The sequence below is a fragment of the Octopus sinensis genome, linkage group LG20 (assembly GCF_006345805.1).
Source record: "Octopus sinensis linkage group LG20, ASM634580v1, whole genome shotgun sequence".
Lineage (NCBI taxonomy): Eukaryota > Metazoa > Mollusca > Cephalopoda > Octopoda > Octopodidae > Octopus > Octopus sinensis.
The window spans coordinates 13,152,193-13,178,864 of NC_043016.1; the positions used below are offsets into that span (position 1 = coordinate 13,152,193).

The 26,672-nt window shown below is 34.1% G+C and overlaps 1 protein-coding gene across 8 annotated transcripts in view; it reads left to right on the top strand.

The window, feature by feature from the left end:
• Positions 1-26,435, top strand: part of LOC115222684 (centrosomal protein of 170 kDa protein B) — a 360,932-nt gene extending 334,497 nt beyond the window's left edge. For 4 of the 8 annotated variants that reach the window (XM_036511669.1, XM_036511666.1, XM_036511668.1 and 1 more), the window contains 4 exons: positions 11,769-11,861; positions 22,352-22,437; positions 23,345-23,493; positions 24,938-25,249. In XM_036511669.1, the coding sequence (XP_036367562.1) occupies positions 11,769-11,861; positions 22,352-22,437; positions 23,345-23,493; positions 24,938-25,170 (561 nt within the window). In that variant the 3' untranslated portion in view covers positions 25,171-25,249. Of the gene's footprint in view, positions 1-11,768; positions 11,862-22,351; positions 22,438-23,344; positions 23,494-24,937; positions 25,250-26,278 lie in introns of those variants that run through there. The other 4 variants (XM_036511667.1, XM_036511670.1, XR_005003214.1 and 1 more) reach the window with 3 other exon arrangements.
• Positions 26,436-26,672: the final 237 nt, after the last annotated feature.

The following is a 26,672-nucleotide window of genomic DNA, read 5'->3' on the forward strand; positions in this document are numbered from 1 at the left end:
CTAGTCTCCAATGGGGAAATATTACTTTGCTTGGAAACAGGTAAGGGTTGACCTCAGGAAGGGCATCTGGACATAAAGAACCTGCCTCAGTGAATTCCATTTGATTTGTGCAGGCTTAGAAAAGTGGACAGTAGATGATGATTATAGGAGAAAGGCTTTATTATTATTGTTTTTTTTTATATATACATGTTTGTATGTGTGCTTAATTAAGGGCTACAGTGTTTCTAAATACATTAAGATAACGAGGCGACCATGAAAAGTGGGTATAAAAATGTTGATGACAAAACAAAAGGTGTGTGGGAGAGAGAGAGAGAATATGGAGGGAGAAAATACTGTGTCGTCCAATAAGTATCGTTGTAGCACTCCATCGGTTATGATGATGAGGGTTCCAGTTGATTCGATCGATGGAACAGCCTGCTTGTGAAATTAACATGCAAGTGGCTGAGCACTCCACAGACACGTGTACCCTTAACGTAGTTCTCAGGAAGATTAAGTATGACACAGTGTGACCCTTTGAAATACAGGTACAACTGGAAGAAAGAGTGAGAGAAAATTGTGGTGAAAGAGTATAGCAGGGTTCACCACTGCCCCCTGCTGGTGCCTCATGGAGCTTAGGTGTTTTTGCTCAATAAACAGTCACAATGCCCAGTCTGGGAATTAAAACTGCGATCCTACGACTGTGAGTCTGCTGCCCTAACCACCGGGCCATTTTGCCTCCACCAATAAGCATAGTGGACAAGACAAAAGCGTGTGAGCTAGTAGTGTGTAAGACCATGTAAATTTGTGTAATGAAAACAGTGTAACAGAATGCAACAAGTTTTACGAAAAGCTAAACAGATTAGACACTTTGAACAAACTTTTTGTTCATCTCAGATTACAAAAGCCTTTTGTGTCTCTTGTAATTGAAATTATTTTAACAAATCCAAGAAACATGAATGTGTATTAGGTAGGTTAGGATTAAAATATTTATTGCAAAATATGTTAAACTAGGAAAAAGAAGCAATTATGCACTGAGGGGCAAAAACAATGTTAAGTTAATGTTATCTGAGCAAGTGTATGGGAGACAACTCTGAATGTTTTGTTGTTCTTATGACCTCATCAGCTGAGAATAGGCTTCACTCTACTTGAAGTAATAATGAGAGAATCATTAAATATATTGTTTATCCATGACTGGTGTTGAGAACAATTGTTAGTTATTTAAACTTCCATGTATATCATGGTACTGCTTATTATTTAACAGTGCTTTTGCATTGAATAGTAGCTGGTATCATAAGGGTACAAGAACATTCAGATGAATAACAATCACTAAGCAATTGTACGATTTTGTACACAGGTCTTGTTTTATAGAATTGTTTAGGGAGGAAATAACTCAGATACAATCTGCATGAACGACAATAATTTAATTAGAATTAACTTTCAACTACTTCTTGCTACACTGTCAAATCCAATGCTTAATTATCCATATTATTTTGAATTAATCATGCATTATCTCATAGCTCTGGAATTTTAAATACTGCTTATTATTAAAATGACATTGTAGGGTAAGTGTGAGAAGCCAGATCTGGTTGGTTTGAACATAAACCAGGTAGAATATTTGGGTAACTTATGGCTAATTTAAATGCTAAAGAATTGATTATTGTTAACTTGAAATAATTAGGCAAATATTGGGGCAAACTGACAGGAGAGACTGCATAGAAGTGGACTGAGCAGTAGACAAGGACTGAAGTCTCTGAAATAGAATGAAAAATTCTATGATTGCCTGGTGAAGAAATATAAAGAGAATAAACAAAGCACATTTCTGTAAATGTATGTGAGTTCACTTGAATAACCAAAGCTACTTCTCTTACTTAGATTATTTTGGAAGCAAAGCTAGAGAGAAAAGAGTTGAGGGTAATGGTACCAATGTATAAAGTTGGTAAAGGCCAGTGGTGGTATGGATAAGCTGCTAAATTTAATAACCTACAGGTGGTTGGTTCAACCTATACTACTGTTATTGTTCTAAAACAAGACTTCTTTTTGTCTTGAGCAAAAAAAAAAAAAAAGTTATAGACTAATGAACTATATATTCTTATATATATATATTTTTTTTCTTATATATGTGATTGATACTGAATGACAAGAAAAGGCAAAGATAAAGATAGATTTCAGAAACCATATTTCACTACTTGGTCAGGGATAAAGAGAATTTATCAAATTATCTTTATCAATTTTTGCGAGAAATGACAATAAATGTTTTATATTTTGCAGGGTGACTGTATTTATTGCTCTTGTATATTTTCTTACATTAGTATTCAGTTTTGATTTTTTTTTTTTCATCACAACCATTCCATGATTTTGGAATATCTTCCTTCATTTGCAACGTACCGTCTAGCTCAGTTAACATTGTCAAATATCACATCAAACAAACTGTTATTCTGAGATTTCAAAACTCCTCGTGTCTCGGAATCAATCTTCTCAATTATCACTCTTTGATATATATACTAAATTCTGATTCATTCTCACTTCATCATACTACCATCAAACCTTTCCTTAAGTGATTCTAGCACCCCATCAGTATCATTCTATCATATACTTTATTTATTTATTTATTTATTCTTTCATTCATTCATTCATTCATAAAATCATTTTCCTGCCAGATAAAATGGCTGAATTCATTATTTCTAGAAGCATGCATTAAATTTCCCTACTTTCAAAATAAATAAATAAAGAAAAAATACAAAAGAAAAAAAGAGCAAAAGCAACAAGGATTCTTTGAATAAATGAAATGCAAAGTTTCGATAATTCCAACTGTCAGTGGAATCTGAATTTTCAATCACAATATAATGATTGGTAACGACTTTACTTAAAGTTCTATTCAAATTAAATGTTACTTATTGAGACTTCTGCTAAATTAGTCATTAATACTTTCATGGTTATATAATTCAATTTAACCCTTTATCATTTAAACTGGCCAGATCCAACATCTCACACCTACCCTACAATGTCCATTTAAAAACAAACAATCACATCTTCAAACTCTCAAAACTATGAGATAATGCATGATTAATTAAAAACAATATGAATAGATAAGCATTAGATTTGACTGCTAAAGCGTTAAGGGTATGTTTCTAATTTAAGTAAAGAAATTCGTGTAATTACTTGAAATCATTCTCTCCTTCTCAGCTACATTTGTTTTTAGTAATCTGTTTAGTGTCAGAAATTATATTTAAGAAATAAATCTCTCAGAGCTCACCATATCATTTAATCCCTTGAGTGGTACGACTGTTTTGATTTAAAACTAGAGAACAGGTATACTCCATTCCCTGCTGTCACTGGGTGGTACTTAAATCTACTTGTTTCACTGTACCTATCTGGAATCGAGAATAATTGTTGCTGAGATCTGCTGGGGAAATTATCAGTCATTAACTTACAAACATACATTGGTATCATATCAGACCCTTGAGTTTTAGGTTAAGAGATACATACTGTGAATAGTTTAACATTACTTGACTGTAGGGAAATAATTGCATAGGTCTCTGAGGAAAGTTGGTTGTGATTGACTTATAATCCTATCCAAGAGTTAATGTTTTAGAAACCAGACACATTCCTTTACCCTAAGGACCCTGCTCCTACCATATGCATCCTATTCCCAACTAATTTTTAAGTTTGATCAATTTTAATCCAATAAATTCTTTGTTTTGAAAGATATTTTGCTCAATGGTGTTTACAAGAGGTCCTGGAAATAATTTCTACTTTGTTTCTAATTATTTTTGAAACACTGTTAGAATATGGAGTTTATTATTACACGTATTAGATATTATATTATTGAGCAGGGATGTTGTCTTGAGGTTTGGTGAAACAAGCCCTCTCAAATTTCAAGAATCTTTCTTAGGATTCATGCAGAATACAAGATGGCAATATTTCGGTAGGTTAGCAATGCACATCTAGTTTCCAGTTTCTCTCAGTCTCTTAGGTAGCAGTTTGGGTGTTGTTCCAAGTGTCAGTTGCCACAGAACTGTCATCTTAGTCTACCACAGTTTCCTCAACTCTCTGGCTAAGTTTTAATATTTCTCAATTTTTGCAATTTCTTTGGTATCCACTCTATTCTCACATGGTATTGCAAAGCCTATGAGCTTACACTATTTGTTTCCTTTATCCTCTATATGTTTTTCTTGTTTCAGTAGTAGGGGCAGTCTTTCTGGGGAAGTCCCATGAAATTTTGTAATTTTTATTCTTTATCACAGCCTTTGGTCCATGTTCATACCACTTTTCTGCTATTTTGAAGCCACACATTTGGTTAACATCCCAATACTGTCTTTTACCTATGCAGTCATGCTTATGCTTATACTCTTTTTGTGCTAGCTTACTGCATTCACTCAAGAGATAATTAATACTTTTGTCTCCTTTCTCACAGATTCTGCATTTACTCTCTCTTACTGAATTTAATCAATCTTTGCCTTTATCAAATTCATCCTAATGACTTGTTCCTGAGCAACTATAAATAGCAATTCAATTTCTTGTTTCAGGTTTCTGTCCATCAGCCACAACCAGGGTTCTTTACTTTCAGTATCCTCAATTTGTTGCATGAATTGGCCATAAAATTCCTTCTCTTTCCAGCTACTTGATCTTGAATTCTCTTGTTTCAGTAACTTTTTGGACATTTCTAGCCACTGATAGTATTCTTTCTCCATTATGCACAACAGAGTTTTTCAAATCCAATATTGCAGTAATAACAATCCTCAGCCTTCTTTTTTTTGGTAGGGAGAGTTCAGTCGGCATTACTTATAGGGTGGTCTATGTTGTGCATTGTGTGCATCTTCCTAGTTCTATCTGATTCCTGTAGTTCTGTCTTGGGCCATTTAAAAAAAAAAGACTAGATTATCCTAATATGGTTATGGTTTGTGTATTCATTTCTTTGATAATATTCCATTTAATCTTATTTCAAGCACCTTCCTGATTTTTCTCTTGTAATTTTTGGAAGTTTTTCTCTTTCATTTTCCTATCATCTTGCAGCACCCCTCATTATTTCTCAACAATCTAATATCTTGTGATAATTTTATGTCAGCAGAGTTTGGCTTCTCTTCATAATTAACACTACATTGTTTTTACCCCAAACTGTATCTCAACATCCTTGCTAAATACTCTATTTGGATTGGGGAATATAGTCTTTTTCATTTTTTGTGTATGGGCTTGAGGCCGCGCTGCCTTGACTGGCTTCCGTGCCGGTGGCACATAAAATGCACCAATCCGATCGTGGCCGGTGCCAGCCTCACCTGGCACCTGTGCAGGTGGCACGTAAAAAGCACCCACTATACTCACGGAGTGGTTGGCGTTAGGAAGGGCATCCAGCTGTAGAAACATTGCCAGATCAGCCTGGAGCCTGGTGCAGCCTTCTGACTTCCCAGATCCCCGGTCGAACCGTCCAACCCATGCCAGCATGGAAAACGGACGTTAAACGATGATGATTATATGGATAACTCGCAGGTAAGCCTGGATTGTTTCAGAATACTTGTTGGAGGGATCGGCACAATGAGGGAAAAGTAAAGGGGAGAAAGAGTCTCCCTGGAATATCCTGCTGCGTATTATCACATTTCCTAACGAGTCATTTGCTTATGTTACCCCTACTTCTCACTCTCATTGCTTTTTCCAAAAGCTGTTTATCCTCTCATCGATTCCAAGCATCCCTCAAGCACTCCAAGAACCCATTGTAGAACATTGTCGTAAAGCCATCTTGTAATCTATCCAGCCAATGGCTAAATTCTTCCTTCTTACTTGTGCCTCATTTAGTATCATGGTATTAATAACACAGAAGACTAGCAGTTCCCCTTTCTTTTTGCTTCTGGAGAAGGGATTTACACTCACAAAGAAGACCATGCTGACAAGATCTCATAACCACCAGTGTTTTTTATTGAGACACCATATCTAGGAGGCTGTTACTTGGCAGAAACATTACTATATCTTTTTTTTTTTTTTCCCCCAAATACTACCGAGGCCAGCTTTCCCTTTCATCCTTTGGGTTGTAATCAACTTTACCCTCCCCTCCACCACAGAAATTTCGAGCCTTTTTGCCCTTATTAGAAACTATTTATTATTGTTGCTGATAGCAACAATAGCAACAGTGATGATGAATTATAATCGTCATCACGGCTGTTGAGAGTAGAGCAGTGAAGCGCGATAAGTGGTAGAGTGCCAGACCAGATGTTACAATATTTACTTTTGTCTCTCAATGTTCATACTTCAAATCTCACTGGAGAAGGTTTTTATTTTCCCCCTGGTCCCTCCAGGGGCAATAATATAAATATCTGTAATACGCACTATCATTGATGCATTTCACTACATCTAGCTTAAGAAAAACATACATGGCATTGTGTTTGTGGAAGAAATTTTTGATTTTGATGATCAGTATCTCTGGTTTCGTTTATTGATTCAAGAATATTTATAGAATAAAAACACTGCATCACAATATGGTGTATATGTGTGAAAAATCTCACTCAGCATTTTAAAATATAACAAACCTAAAAGCTAATATGCGAAAGATAGTTTAGGAAATATTGATTTCTTTTGACAAGTTACCCAGGAATATTATTGTGTGTTCTTCAGTGTTTGTCTGTCTGATCTAGCATTGGTTGGATGGGTCTGCAGTACGGTGTATTGTCACAAATTTCCAATCGGTGGGCAATATACTGTGCCATTTTGCCTGCCAGGCCTAATATTTTGATCTAACCTCACTACCACCATGTCTTTTTGGTGTGTCCACACACACACATTAATTAATTTAATGACTTTTTTTCCCTGGTAAAACTTGGGTTTAACTGTATGGATCAAGTACAGAATAACTTACGGTCATACAGGAATTGACTCCTGAGTTCAAAATATAGTGATGGTTTTTTTACTGTGTGTTTTCATCAACACTACAGCCCCTACCAGACATTTTCAATTTCTTTTCCTTTATTTTCTCCCTTGGAGAGTCTTCACATATTTATTGCAGTTGCCTCACAATAAAGATGTGAAGTTTAGAACATTGATTAAATATCTTATTGGTTTGTGCCAGAACGTTGGTTTAACCAAAGGTACATATTGATTGATTGACAGTTGTTTGAGTAGCTGGAAGAAATATTCACATCTCATGGAAATCTCTGTATTAAGTATCTTCAATATGATCTTAGCCAGTGGTTCCCAAAGTGGGTAGTATTGCCCCTCTGGGGGCGGTGGAAAGTTCCAAGGGGGCATCAAAGAAAAGTGGGGCAATAAAGGGGGAGTAATTCATGTAAAAGCAACAGAATAATGGGTTCATTAGGTCAAGTTTTATTTGTAAAATACGTTTGCTTTGAATTTACTTCAGAAGGAGGTCTATGCTTGAATGGTCAGTTGGAGTGGGGGTACTGGGAATGTGGCCTGGGTGTCAAAGGAGCAGCAGCCCCAAAAAGTTTGGGAAACCTTTCTAGGCCCGAAACACAGGTAGAATAGGAACTCTTCTATAGTATTAAGTGGAAGAGAAATTAATATTACACTGGATAGGATACTGCTAGTAGTTACATCTCCCTCATACCACATCCTTCTTCTTCTTGGTAGTCTCTCAATTTCTTGCTGAACAGTTTGCACAAGTGGTTGGCTTATAGTGATCAAATGTGTGTGTGTTGTACATTTGCTCACTCCTTCCATCAAATCAACATTACCTGTACAGGTACAAAGTGTGCTACATATCAAAAATAATGTGTGATGAAGTTATTTTTGCTGGAGAACACATATCACATGGTCTGAGAATTGAACCCATGAGCTTGTGATCCTGACTGCAACATCCTAACCACTACGCCACACACCTCTACTGTATTTAGTGAAGAAAAAACATATATTGGACAATGTAATCTGAAAGACCGTCAAAAGGCAGGATGACCATGACTGGAATTCCTTTGATCATAATCTGTTTCACCTGCATTGAAAAGGGAAACTAAACCACCACCTACAGCAAACTTGAACTATGTACTGTAGTTGTTTATTGGTTTGAAATGCTACATTGTATCAGCAAGGAACTGAGCCACTGTGATCCAAGTATCATGATGGACACAGAGTTAGTGAGAAATCCCGTTAACCACTAAATGGTTGTGCTGTATATCCTATCGAGTTTAGTCATCTGTATTAGCTCCCTTCTGTAACTGTATTTATCTTAGTGTGAATGCATAAGCATTGTATTTGGCAGTAATCTGACTGCTAAAGGCTTAAGTAATAAATAAAAAGGTATACTGACGTTAGAATTAAGAAATAGGGCAGTGATGAATGGAGATGATTGTGCAAGTTATTGGTAATGGGTATAATTGATGTGCATTCAATTATCATAAAATGGCACACCATTAAGAAACACTTGAAGAAAAAAATTCACTAATTAAAAACAGGACTGTGGAGTCGGGGTTGGAAACTATTAAGGGGTAGCTGGAGTCAGTAAAACTATATTGACTCTGATGTCTTTATTCTTTAATATAAACCAGTTATAGGATATAAGCCTACTCAAAGTACAAGTGTATGCATATGCTTTATGAGATATGTAGACCACAAAATCAGTTAATTACATAAAGAGGAGTCAGGGGTGCCAATAGTAGAGGAGTCAGTCGAAGTTTTTTTTCGACTCCACAGCCCTGAATAAAAATAAATATTTTAGTTTAAGCTTAGCTAACTATAATTATTATTATTATTATTATTATTATGTTGAGGTTGACTTAGCCTTTCGTGCTTTCTTGGTCAACGAAATAAGTACCAGTTACACACTGGAGTCAATTTAATCAACATGTACCCTGTCTCAATGAAAATTTCGGGCCTTTTACTTATACTAGAATCGATTATTTATTCTGTGTATGATTGCCTTATCACCATGATTGTTGATTATCCAGCTAATCCATTAATAATCATTAATTGGTATTGATGATTGAAGGTGCTCTGAATAAAGACAACCCTTTTTTCCAGGTTTTGATATTTTTTCTGTTTGCACATGTGGTACTGGATATGATTGAATATGTGAACATGTATTTTCACATGTGGCACCAAATAAAATTGAATTTGTAAATGTACACTTTCTTGTGATATCGAACATCTGAATGTAGGTTTGCACATGTGGTACTGAATATAACAAACTATTTTAATGTATGCTTTCACATATTGGGCTGAATATAAGTGTAAACATATCCATTTACCTTTTTTTCTTCTCTCTCTCTCTTTTTACCTAGTTAACCTTTGGTCACACTAGGGAACAGCTTTGAATGGTTTAAGTTGAACCAATCAACCCCAGTACTTATTCCTAAAGTCTGGTGCTTATTCTGTCATTTGCTTTTGCAGAACTGCTAAGTTATGGGGATGTAAGCAAACCAACACCGGTTCTCAAATGGTTGGGAAGGGACACACATACACACTTGCACAAATGCATGCATGCGCACACAAACAAACAGCAGGGCTTCCACACAATTTCCATCTCCCAAATTCACTCAAAAAGCATTGGTCAGCCCAGGGCAATAGTAAGATACTTGCCCATGCTGTGCTGTGGGACTGAACTCAAAACCACATGGTTGCTAAGTGAGCTTCTTAACCAGGCAGCCATGCCTGCACTTTCGTATGAATAAAAGAGAGACGCGAGATGTTTTTTCATTTGAACTTTTGTCTTTTATGAATCTTTGTCTGCATATGCACCACGGAATATGATGTGTGCAGGTGTGATAAACATTTGTTTTTCATAATTAATATAAAACCAACATTTTTGAGTTCCATTTAATTGAAAATAGATTTAATAATTGAAATACTTTGTTTCATACAGGTTACCAAATTTACATCTGTTAATTTTTCATTTACTTTATTTTCTCTCTTTATAATTTAACATTTGAACTATCAATGAAAAGTTATAATTTTTCTTTTTTTTTTTTTTTTTAAATGTATCTCTAAACTGTTACAATAAACTCTAACACCAGCAAACAGACCTGTCACAGGAAATTAAAAAATAGAGAAATAGTTCAAATTTTCTTGTAGAATATTTTTATTCACAATGGCTCCTGTGCGAGTAGCATGTAAAAAGCAGCATCCAAACATGGCTGATACCAGGCCCACCTGACTGGCTCTTGTGCCGGTGGCATGTAAAAAGCACCCACTACACTGTCGGAATGGTTGGTGTTAGGAAGGGCATCCAGTTGTAGAATCATTGCCAGATCAGATTGGAGCCTGGTGCAGCCTTCTGGCTCAGTAGTCCTCAGTCAAACTGTCCAACTCATGTCAACATGGAAAACAGACATTAAAAGACGATGATGATGATAAGTTTAGAAAACCTGGCCAAGTATATGGCTTTATATTTTGTCACTGGATGTATAGATTATTTTACTATTTAAATTCTTTGTAAATTTATTCAAAGGTCAGCAGTTAAGGATATGGTGGTCAAATGCATCAACCCTAGTACTTAACTGGTGCCATATTTTATTGATCTCCAAAAGGACGAAAGGCAAAGTTGACCTCGGAACATAAAAGAGCCATCAGAACTGCTGCTTCGCATACTGTTCAATGTGTTAATGATGCTGCCAGCTTGCCACCTTTTTGCTATTTTACAATTCAAATAAAAAATGAAGTTGATATAAATCATTCTGTTTCAAACACCTATATTTTTTATTTAATGATCAAGTTGGGCACCTATCCAGTGACATTAAAAAAAATACTTAAAAGTCTAGCAATAAAATTTCTTGGGGTAAGTAGGATATAACAATATGTATTTTCAAACTTCTATAAAATGTCAATAACACCAACCCAATTTCTTTGTTCCCAAATATAATTAAACCTATATGAAGCCTTTGTTTTAATATACTTGAATGTAATTTAAATATTGTCATTATAAATATGTCATAAATTTGTGGTACCTGATACAAAAATGAAGTCTATTAAATGTGCTGAAGTTATTTGTATGTGTGTGTTTGTATACATGTATATGTTTGTATACATGCGTATAAATGTGTATATATATGTATGTGTGTATGTTTACATGTACACATTTGTATATATTTATATACAATAATGAACTTACTGCATACAGTGTTCAGGTGCACTACAACTCATCAGAAAAGGTAGTCAAAGGTGCATGAACAGGACACAAAATAATGCACAGGAAATGAACAGTGACTGAGATGGGGTTTTTTTTTTATAAAAAAAAAAAGGGGTGTATGTATAATGTGATATGAAAAAAATCAGATTTTGGATAGTTTTGTCTTAAAATTAAATGACTTCTCAACAAACAGAACTCAGATCATTATTCTTAATTTTTTTACTCTTAAAATTCAAAGACAATTTAAACTTCTCCCAGACTTGCTATTCAACTTGAACTTTTATTGGATCCCTGAAGGAAGAAGATATGAGGAGTAGGGAAGGATTTTAAGAGAACTGCAATTTCGTTGGGGGTGGGGAAACAGCATGTTTCTTCTTACTTTTACATTTTTTTTTTTTTAACTTTTTTATATTTTATTTTAATCTAAAAAATGTAGAATTCCACCAATACACTATTTTCATGGTTTAGTTGTGTTCTTTATTTTGTTTTGGCTATGCTGGAGCAAATACCATAAAACATTTTGTCAATTTGTCCCTTTTTTTTCTTTGTTTTCTTTATTTTTTTGTTATCTCCCTCTTTGTTTTTGAATTTTCTTACTTTTAGTAATTTTTTGCATTTATTCCATGTGTCTTGCCTTTTATGATCATGTCTTTTGTGTTAAGCAGCATCCTTTTCTTCCATTGCTCTCTGTTTGTGGTAACAACATCTCTGATGTCTTGGACTGTTTCAGGAAACTCTACCGTTGGTCATTGCACTCTCACCAGTGCATTTATATAAACTCTTAGGTTCACAGCTTTCCACGGATATGAGCCTGAATGAAAGGGTCTGTTACGATATTTCTCTTAATGTGTGTCCCTGCTATCTATCTATCTATTTTTTTTTTTTATTTACCTCCATGTCTGTCTATCTATCAGTCTATCTATCTATCTACCTACCTCCCTATCTACCTACCTACCTATCAATCTCTCTCTCTCTATCTATCTATCTATCTACCTTTCTACCTACCTACCTATCTGTCTATCTACCTTTCTCCCTATCTACCACCTCTCTTGCCCTCTCCCTTTTTCTCATTCTCTCCCACTTTTCTCTTTCTTTCTCTCTCTCTCTACCCCCCTCTCTCTCCATTTTATTGCATTCTCTCTCTCTCTCTCTCTCTCTCTCTCTCTCTCTCTATCTTCCTTCTCTCTTTCTCCACTTTATTGCTTTCTTCCTATCTCTCTCTCTCAGACATCCAATTCCGTAGTTCTTTTACCATTCACACCATTTCTTCTAGTATGCCCTCTTTAGTTGGCTATTTATTATTCACCGTTTTGTTTCGTTTTTAGTTTTTCCTTCACTTACACTTTTACCTTGTAATCTACTTATAGTTGATATGCACACTTTAGTTGAATAATCTCAGGAAACAAAATGCTATTCCCATGAGAACAAAAGGTTATCAAGGTCTTCAATCTCCTTTTTGAACAAGAATGTAACCAAATTATCTTTCATTTATTCTTCTTAACTATTTAAATTGCTAAACAAGCCATAACCTTCATTCATCAGAGAATGGACTACTTTCGATTGTTATTTAAAAGACGAGAAAAAAGAAAGAAAAACCGATTTAAATTTTTCTTTCATAAATAACATCATCACCCACCCACCCTTAATGTTTGTGAATTTTCATTCATACAGAGGTTAAACAAAATAAATTTCCAAATTTTGTTTATGCTTGCTATATCAATGACTAAAGACCTTTGCACCCAATAAAGAAGTTCTGGTAAAATTCCAAGAAGATTATTTATTTTTCAGTGTAGTCTGTCCTAAATAAATTGTAAATAATATAATCAACCACAAACCCTTCACGATAATGTAATCAAAACGATTGATTAAACTTGATGCAAGACGGTTGATTGGATACATTCATTGATTGAAATTTCCTGTTAGTAATTGATGAGTTGAAGCCTTCAGCGGATGGGTGTTATATTTTAAGTGACAGACTACTAGATTCTACATTGCTTTAGTTCAACTATTCATCAAGAATATATATATACATCAAATCAATTTGGCAATGTTTTCACTGATAAATTTGTGCCCTTTGCAGCTTTAGGGGAAGGATGGACATTAATTTGCTTCACATTTTGAAACTGGACCTAAGAATAGATCTTTAAAAAGAAACTCTTTTTGAAGACTATTACACAAGTGATAAAGCACTGAAAATTTATACACACACACACAGTAGGTGGGAGCTAGATATACTCAGTATAAAAAAACATGCTGTAATGCTCAAATGAACGAGAAAATATATATATATATATATATATATAATGATATGTATGCGCACACATACAAAATAATTTAGAGATTCCATTTGTTTATTTGTTAAAAGTAAAATTGTTAGTCTGCATTTGCTCTACATAGACATATACCTTTTTGGAATCAGGATGATCCTGGGAGCTAAAATTTGGCCTTCATTTTGGTTCTTGAACATCCAGCATTGGGATCTGATTAAAAAGCATTTGGGTTGCTATTTCTAGCAGGTAAAGCTTGGCATGTCAGATGATGTCAAAGATCAAAGAGAAGATAAATGATGTTTGCTTCGTTAATTTTACATCAACATAGGAACTTGGGACAAATTGGTCAACAGTTTGAATTCAACTTGGGATTGGAACAATAGAATGATTTGCATTACAGAATTAGTTCTCATTTGTCCTTAACCTCTGACCAAACACTACCGGGGTATATAGTCATTATAGATGCATTGTAGCCATGCTATTCAGCTCCCTTTAGTTTGGGGCCATAGGCCCAATTAGCCCTCCACAGGAGCTGGGTTAGTTTAGCTTTCAGCTCCCTCATTTAGTCATATATATATATATTCAGTCATTAGACAGTAGCCATGCTGGGGCACCACCTTGTAAAATTTTAACTGAATTGACCCCAGTACTTTTTTTTTTTTCAAGCTTGGTACTTATTCTATCGGTCTCTGTTGCCTAACTGCTAAGTTATGAGGTCGTAAACACACCAACACCAATCGGTCTTGGTGTGTTTACATTGGTGGGACATGAACACACACACACACACACTCAGGAGGCTTCTGATTTTGGTAAGGCATTGTAATACAAATAACCAGTTCTTGGAGCTGAATGTACATATGCATTAGAATAAAATGTTATATGATTACAGAACATTAATTATTGACTAACAAAGGGACAGGAATTACATAATCAACTTCATTAGCTTACAGCTGTTTCTGCTATAAGAAGAAAGTACTGAAACCTGAGGGCTTGTGCAATGTCTTATAGCTTTATCTTCTAAGACACTTTTTTTTTCAAAAGAAGAATGTACATGCTGTGTGTCAGGTGAATTGATTTCAAAGTAACCAAGAGAGTGGGTTGCTTTGTAAAATAAATAATTCTCATATATCTGTTAGTGATTATTATCACTTCAAATCCAGATCAGTTATAGATCTAACTTAAGGTAGGCTGGGAGTTAAAGATTTGGCTAAGAGTTGTAAGTAGTAGGTAAAGACCAACTTCAGCAATTGTACAGAAACACTATAAAATTTTTTTTTAAAAAGTGGTGTTTCTTATCTAACAATTTTATTTTCTGAAGCCTTGCATTTTCATGTTGGATTGAACTGGATTACCTATGTTCAGTCCACTGCAGGATGGGTGCCTCAACATGTTTTCTCCATCGACCATGGTCCGATGTGAAGGCCATGAATTTGAGCTTGAAATCATACTGGTTTGATGAGCTTACCCTGTCACACTGGCTTGGCATGTAATGAGATTAAAGTCAAAATTTCATTCTAAATATGAACAGATTTCGTATGAATAATTTCCACAGATTTTCTTCATGCAGCAGTGGCCAGATGTGATTGATACCAAAAGTTAAACTTGTTTATAAGACATTGTCAGGGAAAAGCAAAAAAAATTATACCTTTGTCTAAAAATAGGTTTAGACTAATAATTAAATTTTATGTCAGCATTTTGGAATGTACTTTCTCAAAACTAAGTTACTTCAAGAATTACTTTAAAACATTTTTGCATAGCAATTATCATTTATCTTGATGTATGTTCCAGTCAACTTTAAGTCAATACAAAGAAATATACATGAAATCTTATCAAGATTGCTATTAATTACTGTCTACATGTATTCTGTTGTGTCTGGGGAGAGTCATTTTCTTGTGCCTTATAATTTAACACACTCACTGGTAAAATTTCCACTTATTTATTTTTTATTTTTCTAAAAACTATTGAAAAGGTTGCAAGATGCAACGAAAATTTAAGCAAGATAAAAAAATAAGTTGGTATTTTACTGGTGAATGTGTTAAATTATAAGGCACAAAAAGAAAATGACTCTCCCCAGACACAACAGAATATGCTTCAAGACATGAACTCATTCATATATAAAGAATCTTGCAAACCAAATCCAAAAGCGAAATAAATAAATATATATCCTGGCTGCATTATTATTATTATTATTATTATTATTATTATTATTATTACTATTCTTATGACTTGTGACTAAGAAAGGATTATTGTTACTATTATTAAGGCCAATGACTAGCTAAACATCGAAATGCCTTGTAGTATTAAATTATATCCCTATATACTCTTGGGTTAGAATCCTGCATGGATGGACTTCACTTTGTCTCTTTCTGGTTGTTAATAAAATAAAGTACCAGTAAAGTACTGGGGTCAATGTAATCAACTGCCCCTATCCACAAACTTGTGGCTCTGTGCCTATGTAAGAAACAGTTATTAATTATTATTATTATATTACTATTCTTATGACTTGTGACTAAGAAAGGATTATTGTTACTATTATTAAGGCCAATGACTAGCTAAACATCGAAATGCCTTGTAGTATTAAATTATATCCCTATATACTCTTGGGTTAGAATCCTGCATGGATGGACTTCACTTGTCTCTTTCTGGTTGTTAATAAAATAAAGTACCAGTAAAGTACTGGGGTCAATGTAATCAACTGCCCCTATCCACAAACTTGTGGCTCTGTGCCTATGTAAGAAACAGTTATTAATTATTATTATTATTATTATTATTATTATTAGCACATCAGACAAAATGCCTAACTGCATTTCTTTCAGCATTATATCCTAAGTTCATATTCTGCTGAGGTCGAATTTTGCCTTTCGTCCTTTTGGGGTTGAAAGATTAGTTACCAGTTGAATGTGAGGTTGAATTTTCAAATGAAAGCAAACCATTTCTTGAGAAAAAATTGTTATTCAAGCTCCTACGTCTGCAACCTACACCTTTTTTTTTCTTTCTTTTTATTATTAGTACATATGTTCCTTCATTGTAAAAATGGTTCAGAATTATCTGATCTTTACAAAAGGAATCACAATTTCCCCTGATTTCTGAAAGATAAATTTTAGATTTTTAATTGTAAACAGCCCTTTTTTTTTTCATACTTTGTTATAGAATCGGTTGGGGAAGATTTTTAGTTTATTACAGTAAGTTACTTGTATTCATACACAGGGCAACATTCACCCAGGGCAGGTTGGGCCAGTTCCGGTCAACAAGCTCCCCATGTCCCTCATGAATCCTGACCTCATACAATGGTTAGCCAACATCAAGGTCACAGTAACAGGGACCACACGTGAACTTGTATTTCCACTGAAAATCTCAACATGAACTCTACATTTCATTACAATAAGTTAGAGGCCCAAAAAAAAAAAAACCCAACAAACAAACAATTCTATTCTTCAAGTTATTCTTATACATTATCAACCAATTATAATCTTCAGTGTTACATTAATTAACTCCTGCACATAAACACATGAGTATTCTTCCTGCAATTATCTTGGAAAATTTTTCATGCTAGAGGGAGGACCCTGCTCTCCAAGAATTAAGCCATTATTTCCTCCCTCCTCTCTCACTCTGCCAAATATTTTGTTGTTTCTGTCAAGAGCAAATTTTGTCAAACTGTTTTCTTTTTTGTTGTGGTTTTTTCTCTATTGCTGGATAATTCTTTTGTGTGTTCAAGCAAATGTGTGTGTATGTGCATTATATATTTATATATATATATATATATATAATATATATATATATATATTGTGTGTGTGTAATTTATTGGCTTTTTGTGACGTTTCCACTTGAGTATCCTTTGGAATCTCTTGCTTTACGTTTTCAGCAGTTTATCGCTCAAAATCAATCACTGCACTGATCTATTTTTAGATGTTTCAATGTGCTGATTATGTTAAGCTTTCTTTGTTGTTGTTGTTGTAGCTAATGTTATTCCTAAATGATTTTTCCTTTCTTTTTCATCATCAATTATCATCATGTTGATTAACGTTTCATGTTACTTTTTCTGTCTGTTTCGAGGCTATGCTTACTTTTATCTTCATTCAAATTTTCCTTTTTTTCATTTTTATGGATTTTACCGTTAGTTGCTTTTGCTTAAAGCAGCCAGTCTGTTTTAAAAACTGGTTTATTATTGTTGCAGTTGTTGTTATTATTACTATATTTATTTATTTATTATTTAGTAGTAATACTTCTATTCATTTTAAATATCTATATGTATGTATATATGCACACACATACTCGTAATTAATCAAAAAGAGAATTTAAAATTCATTATTAGCAATAGAAGCAGTAATGGTATAGAATAGCATCCTGTATATCTTGCTTAACATGGATACACTATTGAAAGCTTATCATGTAGATGCATAAAATGCACTATATATCTATATGAGAAGCTTTCTCAAGAACAGCAGTTTTGTTGTTTTTCTGCAGTATATCTGTTAAGTAAGATATACCAGGAGCTAATTAAAAATTCCTAGATAAATACTGGTGATAACAGCCATTCTAATCTGTTTCTCAGTTGAGAAACAGATATTCCTTTGCATTCCTTTCAATTGATTGTTCTTGCAAGAAACAATCAGAATACTCTGTAGGATATAAATCAGATAAGCGCCTGAGAAAACTTAATAAAATGAAGAAATGTGTTTAAATTCTTCTACTATACAGCTTTTGAATGTTTTGTTTTGGGATAACATGTTAAAGAAACAAAACTAGTTACAGTCTAGAATATTTAGGACTAATTATTTAACCCTTCAGCATCCAGATTACTCAGTCAAATGTAATAATTATTTACATTGTTTTGAATTAATCATGCAATTATCTCATATCTTTGAGATTTCAATGATGTGATTGTTTATTTTATAGAATGATATTGTAGCTATAAGAGGCCAGATCTGGTCAGTTTGAACATAAATAGATAGAATATTTGGCTGGAAATGGCCAGTTTAAATGATAAAGGGTTAAAGTAACTTCATGATTGAAACAAAAATTTTAAATATATACTTTATTATGATTTTCCATATATTTATTATATTGTCTGATGTATTTTGTCATGTATATATTATAATATATATATATAGTTTTGCATCCTTTGCATGTGTTTATCTTACACCACAACCCCGGATATTTTGCGGGGATTTTTCCTTGCACTTTTTTCTTTAGAAAAACATAAGTCTTTTGCAACAATTTAATTATATATGTCCAATTGTGTATAAAATGAATTTGACTTTGTTGTTTTTCCCTTTTTTTTTTGTCCGTCTTCATTATGAAAGTGTAGTTTCCTTGTTAATTATCACGCCATCTAATACTGGGATGTTTTTTTTTTTTTTTTTGTGAACTAACGACTTTCTTATCAAGTGAAATAATAGGGATGTCTAAATATCTTCTTTCAAAACTCATACACTCACAAATACATACACACATTCTCTCTCTTTCTCTCTCTCTCACACTCACATACACACACAAAACTGTTGCTCTCGTTTAATACAATGGGGTCCTATGAAATACTTATAGAAAAAAAAAAAAGAAACTATTTTTCAAGAGGTTTTAATTTAATCAGTTATTTTGTAAACTATATCATTTCTAAGAAGTGTCAAGACTCTGAATCTTTCAATATCATCATCATCATCACCATCAGTACTGCCACCACCATCATCATCATCACCACCTCCACCATCATCATCACCACCACCTCCACCACAAAATAATTAACAATACTTTCCTTCAGTAACACAATGTCTTTGCAATATTTTTATGTCATGCGGCAATAAATTGGCAATGTTGTTAGTATATCAGTCAAAATAGCTTATGTGCGTATATTTACATTCTAGGTTCAAATCTTGCTAAAAATGTTTTCTTCTTGGGTTTAATGAAATAATGTCAAGTACTAAAGTCAATTTAGCTAGCTGTTTCTTTCCCTGAAATTTATGGTCTGTGCCTCACTTAGAAGAAACTGATATTTCTGTTTTAAGCCAGTGGAGTAATATTGTTTGCACATTGGACAAAGGTGCCTTGCAGTATTTGATCCTGCACCTTACATACCTGGCTTAACCTCTGCCAAGGTGAACTTTGCCTTTTGTCCTTCAGAGACTGAGAAAATGTGGTAGCAATCTAGTACTGGGGTTGATTAAATTGATTAACTACTTCCCTGAAATTTGCATATTAGAAATGATTATTGTTATATGGTTTCCTTTTTTTTCCCTTTTATCTAAATGGAGGGCTTTTATACTTGATCCAAAACATAAACAAAAAAGAAGCATTATTGTCTTTATACAATATTATCTACCATTATAGTTTCTTTAATGTCAGATTTGCAGATGTCTTACTTTTCTGTGACACTTCCTAGGGGGCTCTCACTCTTAAGAAATTTAGTGAAAGTGCTGTTGTTACCCTTGACATCAGCAAAGTTCTTGATCATGACCACCATGCAAATCTCCTTAGCATTTCTGGACTTCATTCATTATGTCAAGGAGTGATGACTTTCTATCTTGTGGGCTAGGACCATGTTTCAAACACTAGCACTTCTCTTCAAGGCCAGGAGGTACTTCAGCTGCCCCAACGGTTCTTGGTACTGCACAAAGCTCAGGTAAAGCATACAATCGAGTGTTGCTCTCACATCTGAGACAGGACACTACTACATGCTCAGACATCCTAAACCACATCTAGATTTTCTGACACTCCAACTGATTGGTATCAAGTCACTCAGTGGCACACTCCAGCCTCTGCCCCCACAGACGTGCTGTCTCGTCTCTGTCTTTTCTACTGCTATATATATTGGCCTTTGTCCCTTGGAGCTGGCTTGTGATTCACTCGTCTCTTCTAGCTACATCCATGTTGTGTCTAGCACATTAAACCCTGCGCTGACCACCACACCCAATACTTCCTTCCCATGCTGTTGGATCTCTGGAATTCTCTCCCAGCTTTTATCTTTACTGCAGATTTCAACTTGAAACATTAAGTCTTGGGAGGCTTGTAAAGACTATGGATACAATTCCTTTCTCCTGGTTTGGTAAATTAAAAAAAAAAAATTTTAATATTTACTAACATATCAAGTATTAATTTTAGATGTTAATTAGAAGTGAAATTATATACACAACAGCTAGATAAGTGCAAGGAATCTGTTGCATATTTAAGCCAAGGTGGTTGTAGTTTGTTAGAACATATTAACAGTCTTGTACAATCGCATGTAATTCTACAAAATAATAGTGATCCGTTTTCGGTCAGCATAACAATCACCATTTCTACTACTCTTACAAAAACCTAACAAATCTTTGAAATAACACTGCCAGCCTCTGATATTAAGGGACTTTCTTGAACCATGTAACATTGAAAATTTTCCTCAAATTCACTCCACATATCTATGTGATTTATCAGGTCTTATCAACATCAGTTCTTAGTAAATACCTTTTGTCAGGTTTTATGTAAGATGCCATTGTTTGTTTTGTTTTGTTTTGTTTTTTTTTAAAGAAAGAAACCTTGATGTATGTGTGTGTGTGTGTGTGTGTGTGCATATGAGTATGTGTGTTTATATAGAACGAACACTTTACTATTGCAAGTGCTGCTGTAATCTGTGTCTGAATGAAGGAATCAATGTCTCATGTAGCAATAGAAGCAGCAGCTCTGTAGGTGTTTCAACCTCTTTTACTGTAACACCAGCGCTTCCTGGGGCCACCACTAATGCAGTTGATGAAATTCCTGCATGAACTTATTTGAGTCAGATGTAACAACTCAGGGGCCAAATCTTGTTCCTGTTACCCACCATGCTTCTTTTTGTACGTCCTCTCTTTCTTGAGCCACATGGAATGGCTTGTTTACTCAGCAGCTTCCAATAATTTTCAAGTGATTTTCTTTTCTCTCCTTGACAGCTAATCCATGACCCCTGAGCATTGAGTGACCACTGGTTCCAACAAATCCTGAAACACCTTTACTTCAGTTGAAATTGTTAAAGTAGGGTTTGTACCCCAACCTTGTAAAACCCTCACCAGCAATGACTACCCAAACAGACCCCTGGGTTTGGAGGATTGATGCCTGAGTGGTGTTGAGGTGTTATCTGCCAGGAGTAGAAGGGTGGATGCAGTGACAAGGTTTTTACAGTGCATGGCCCCATTCTACTACAAAGGGGTACCAGCTTCAGTAATCACTAATCAATGTTGCTGGTGCCATTACTGTTGTACGTCAGGGAGCCCATGTTTGGTCTTTGAAGGATCAATAAGTTCAAACTTTAAAATAATTATTTCAAGTGTCATTTTTTTTCTTTTTTTGGAGGGCGGGGTGATGGCAGTGATGTGGGGGAGAATAAGAGGAGAAAGATGAAACATTTGAGTTTTAGAGGGTTGATGTGACTACAATATAGAGAAGATATGAACATAAAATTTTAGAAACTTGTTGAGAGATATGAAATAAATCTTAACAGTTGGAATTGAAGTAGAATACACTATATATATAAAATGTATATATGTGTATATACTTTAAGTTGTAAAAAGACATCACAAAAAAATGAGTTTCACATTCCCATTCATCAGGCAGTTTTGGATGAGAATAAAAACTGTCCAATGAATGGGAACATGAAACTCTGAGTAACAGTTTTTTGTAATGTTTTTGCAGCTTTAATAATAATAAAGCATATTACTCTACCTCCTGTATTTGAGCACTATTTTTTTCCACCTTGTTTCACATGTGCTTACTCTCATATATATATATATGTATATATATGAATAAAACATAGGTAGGTGTTAGGGAAATAAAATGTCAGTATTTTCCCCCCTAAATATTGACAAACCTTACAAAATTTTTTGCATTATTTCTTTGTTTTTTTTTTGTCATATTCATATTCTTTATGAAAAATTAATAGGAAGGAAGAGTTAAGATTTTCTTAATGACTCCTGCAATCATTTTGTTGTATTTTAAAGCAAATTGTTTTTGTGATTTTTTTTTGTTTTTCCTAATAAAGGAATTGTAATGTTTCTACACCATGGACTATTATTATTATACTGCCTTCTCTCTGTTTTTACAGTCATATGACAATATTATTATTTCCTCTATTTATCAACTGTCGTTGAAACTGAAAACTGCTACAGATAGGACTATTCAAAAATTGAGGTTTGTTGTTTTTGTTAATATATTTTTTCTCAACTTCTTAATTCAATTTAAATAATGAGAGAAAATTGCCATCAGATTTCAAAGTGTGATTGAGTGACACTCAAACACATATCCATTTAATGGTTTTGTTGTATATTTGTTACTTGTGAAAGCGTCCCACCCATGCTAGCATGGATGGTGGGCGTTTGATGGTGATGAAGGCCACAAGAAGGTATTACCTTGTTTGGAAATAGATTCCTCATGATTGGATCCCCTTTCTGTTGCCGTCCTTCACCTACCTCAATGAATACTGTATGACCCATTCAGGCATGGGAAAATAAATGTTAAAATAGTGGATGATGATTGCAATAATTAATTATTAGAGAATTTAGACAAAATGTCTTGTGGCAATTCTTCCTGCCCTTTTTTTTTTTTCCACCTCCCAATTTTTTCTGGGACCACCCTTATCGTCTATCCTTCCAGAATTATTGAAGTTAACATTATAAGCTGTCCCACTTTCTCACGATTTATGGCCTTGTAACTTTATTAGAAATCAGTACTGTTAATATGGCTTATATATATATATATATATATATACAAAAAATTTAGGACTGACTACTAAAAAAAATGGACAGCCACTTTGGTTTTTTGCTGAATTTTTCTTGAGAACACATTCTTCGTGGAAAATGGCGATTTTGACGTCTATATCTAGCATATAGGCTGTCCACTTTTAGTGGTCAGTCCTCTAAATTTTGTATGTAAAAAAAAAATGTCTAATCTTCGGATTTTTAAAAATATGCTAGGCCACTGGTTTTAATTGATTGATATCAATTTCTACCCTTATTTAATTTTATATATTCATATTCATATTCTTTTAATTATGTCCAGTTATTCTTAATTATTTCTTAATTATGTATGCATCAAACAGAGAAAGTAATAAAGTCAGTCAGACACCATCTCCCGTGGATGATTATTTAACTGATCCATCGTCTAGTGAAATGCCAGCTTGGAAAAGTGCTAACCAAGAACTTGCAGCGATTCTTTGTATATTAAGGAAAATAGAACATCGGATTCATGGTAAGTTCTATTTTATTGCCTTGTTACAGAAACCATTTTACAATGGTTATCTTAAAATATTCTTCCTTGTATTATTCCGATAAGAATTTATTTTTATTAGTGTCCAGTGAAGGAAATATTCTGGTTTTATTCTGTACGTATGTTTCAGTCATTGAACTGTGGCCATGCTGGGGCACCACCTTCAAAGGTTTGGTCAAACAAATTGACCCCAGTGTCTATTTTTTTTTTTTAAGTTTGGTACTTATTGTGCCGGTTTTTTTTTTTTTTTGCCAAACTGCTAAGTTACAGGGATATAAGCAAATCAGCAATAGTTGTCAAGCACTAAGGGACATGGACAAACGGAACGGACACGGACACACACGTCTATCAAATACACTCACAAGGCTTTAGTTGGCCCAAAGTTATATTAGAAGACCCTTGCCCAAGATGCCACACAGTGGGACTGAACCCAGAACCATGTGGTTGGGAAACGAACTTCTTACCGTGTGCCCACACTTGTACCTATATAGCTATAAGTTTTTATAACAGGTGATGTGCATTCCTGCAGGCCACAAGACAGAGAATGTGTGAGTGGAAATAATATAAGATCTGATATCTCCCTGGGGTAGAAATCACAATAGTAGTTGTAGATAAAACAAAAGAGAAGAGGCAGCAGCACGTCTCTGGAATGGAGACTGCACTGTTTGCTGGTGATTACTTTATGATAACATGTTACATGACCTTCCTTTGGATGAGGTTGAGGATGTCTGTGTGTGTGTGTGTGTGTGTGTGTGTAACTGCTTCAATGTCACATAGTGACACACACACACACACACACACACACACACATTCATCTCTCTCTCTCCCTCTTTTCACACAATCATTGATTCCCCCCCCCCCTCCCAATAAAAACATCAAAATACATTGATGATATATCAGGAATTTAACAACATGCACTGACAAGGGAAATCTAGGAGGTTCGACATGCTAGAAATAACAGCCAGATCTCCTTCAAATTATTGTTTACCATCTTAAAAATTCATTATGTTCATTATGATTATTATTATTTAAGATGGCGAGCTGACAGAATCGTTACTCTGCTGGTAAAAATGCTTAGCGGGATTCCTTCTGACTTTTGTAATTACTAAGGCAAACAAGCCGGGAGAATCGTTAGCGCATTGAACAAAAAGCATTTCTCCGAGTTCTTTACGTTCTGAGTTGAAATCCCAGAATGAGGTCGATTTTGCCTTTCATTCCTTTCAGTTTTGATGAAATAAGTATCCATTGGGTACTGGGGTCGATGTAGTTGACTAGCCCCTTCTCTCAACAAATTTTAGGGCTTGTGTCTAGTGCAGAAAGGATTATTATTATGTTAAATACTGAAGTGGCAGCATGTCACCTTCATTTAAATTTAAATTAATTTTCTCTCTCTTTTTTTAATTTTTTTTTTTTTTTTAATTCTTAGTTATTGACCGGGTGCTCTTCCCAGACAAAGATAATGGAATTGATTCTGATGGCCTTACCCAACGTGAAAAACAGCTTTATCTGCAGGAAATAGAAAGGATACGAACAGAGATTGCAGGCTTCCAACCAATCGACAATCCAGAAGATAAAATGTGGAAAAAAAAGCAAAGGCACCCGCAAGGAAACAGTTCAACATGCCATGCTATTGGCTTAACAGAAGAAGAGCTATTCTAGAGAGACTTTCTCTTAGTTAAGATACCCAGGCTATATATATATATATATATATATATGTATATGTATATATGTATGTATGGTGTGTGCATGTAAAATTTAATGTTTCAGATTTGTGATCCGTTCATTTTTACATTCACTGCCTTTAATTTGCATTAACGTCATCAATTAATGTATTTCTGTTAATAATTTATTTAAAATGGATTTTATTTTATATTTTCATTTGCAAACTACAGCCAACGTTATTAATAGTAATTTATTTTATTTGTTTTATGTCTTTTTTTTTTAACTGTTTCATTTTTTTCTTCTTCCTTCATTCTCTCTTGTCTGTGTTAGATATTTATTTATACATTCAGATAGTATTTCAAGAGGTTTTTTTTTTTTTTTTTTAAATTGTTGTATTTCAGGTATTTCATATTTTGAGTAGACTGCAGATTTTATAGATATTCTTGCTTTTGGTACAGTTGAAACAGAATCAGACCAGTGTGTGTGTTAGATGTGAGCCACAATACACCATAGTCCATTTAACAATATGAAGTTTTTCCTCTAGTTTAATCAGAAACAAAAACCAGTTATGCTACCGTCCCAAGTCAACAGTTTTTTTTTTTTTGGAGTTTATTCCGAATACTTTAAGAAATATTAATAGTTTAAATTTGTTATAACTGTTACTGTTTGAATGATAATTATATAACCTATATTAGGTAGGTTTGTGGGTTAATTCTAAATGGATTGCAAGGTTTATCCACTATCAGGGAAACTCACCGCAAAGCAAAATATGCACCTAATTCAATAAAATTATGAAGGTTACTCTGATTCCTATGCATAAAATGCAAAATATTTTGGGGTTTTTTTTGGCAGGTTAGGTAGACATAATTTGCCTGCCTTTCAATCTCAGTATTTAAACCTATGCATGGTTCTGCTCTAGTACACGTGCCGCGTACATTCCTACCACAACATTTTCTTTAAGCGCTTTAAAGGCAGAAGTAAATCTGCCTTTGACTCAGTTGTGTGCCTGAGTTTTGCTTTTTTTTGTGTTTTACTGCATAATCATCACCAACTGCCTACCCTGGGTAATTACTGATGATACCGTACCTGATATGTATATATATATATATATATATATATATGTATATGTATATATGTATGTATGGTGTGTGCATGTAAAATTTAATGTTTCAGATTTGTGATCCGTTCATTTTTACATTCACTGCCTTTAATTTGCATTAACGTCATCAATTAATGTATTTCTGTTAATAATTTATTTAAAATGGATTTTATTTTATATTTTCATTTGCAAACTACAGCCACGTTATTAATAGTAATTTATTTTATTTGTTTTATGTCTTTTTTTTTTAACTGTTTCATTTTTTTCTTCTTCCTTCATTCTCTCTTGTCTGTGTTAGATATTTATTTATACATTCAGATAGTATTTCAAGAGGTTTTTTTTTTTTTTTTTTAAATTGTTGTATTTCAGGTATTTCATATTTTGAGTAGACTGCAGATTT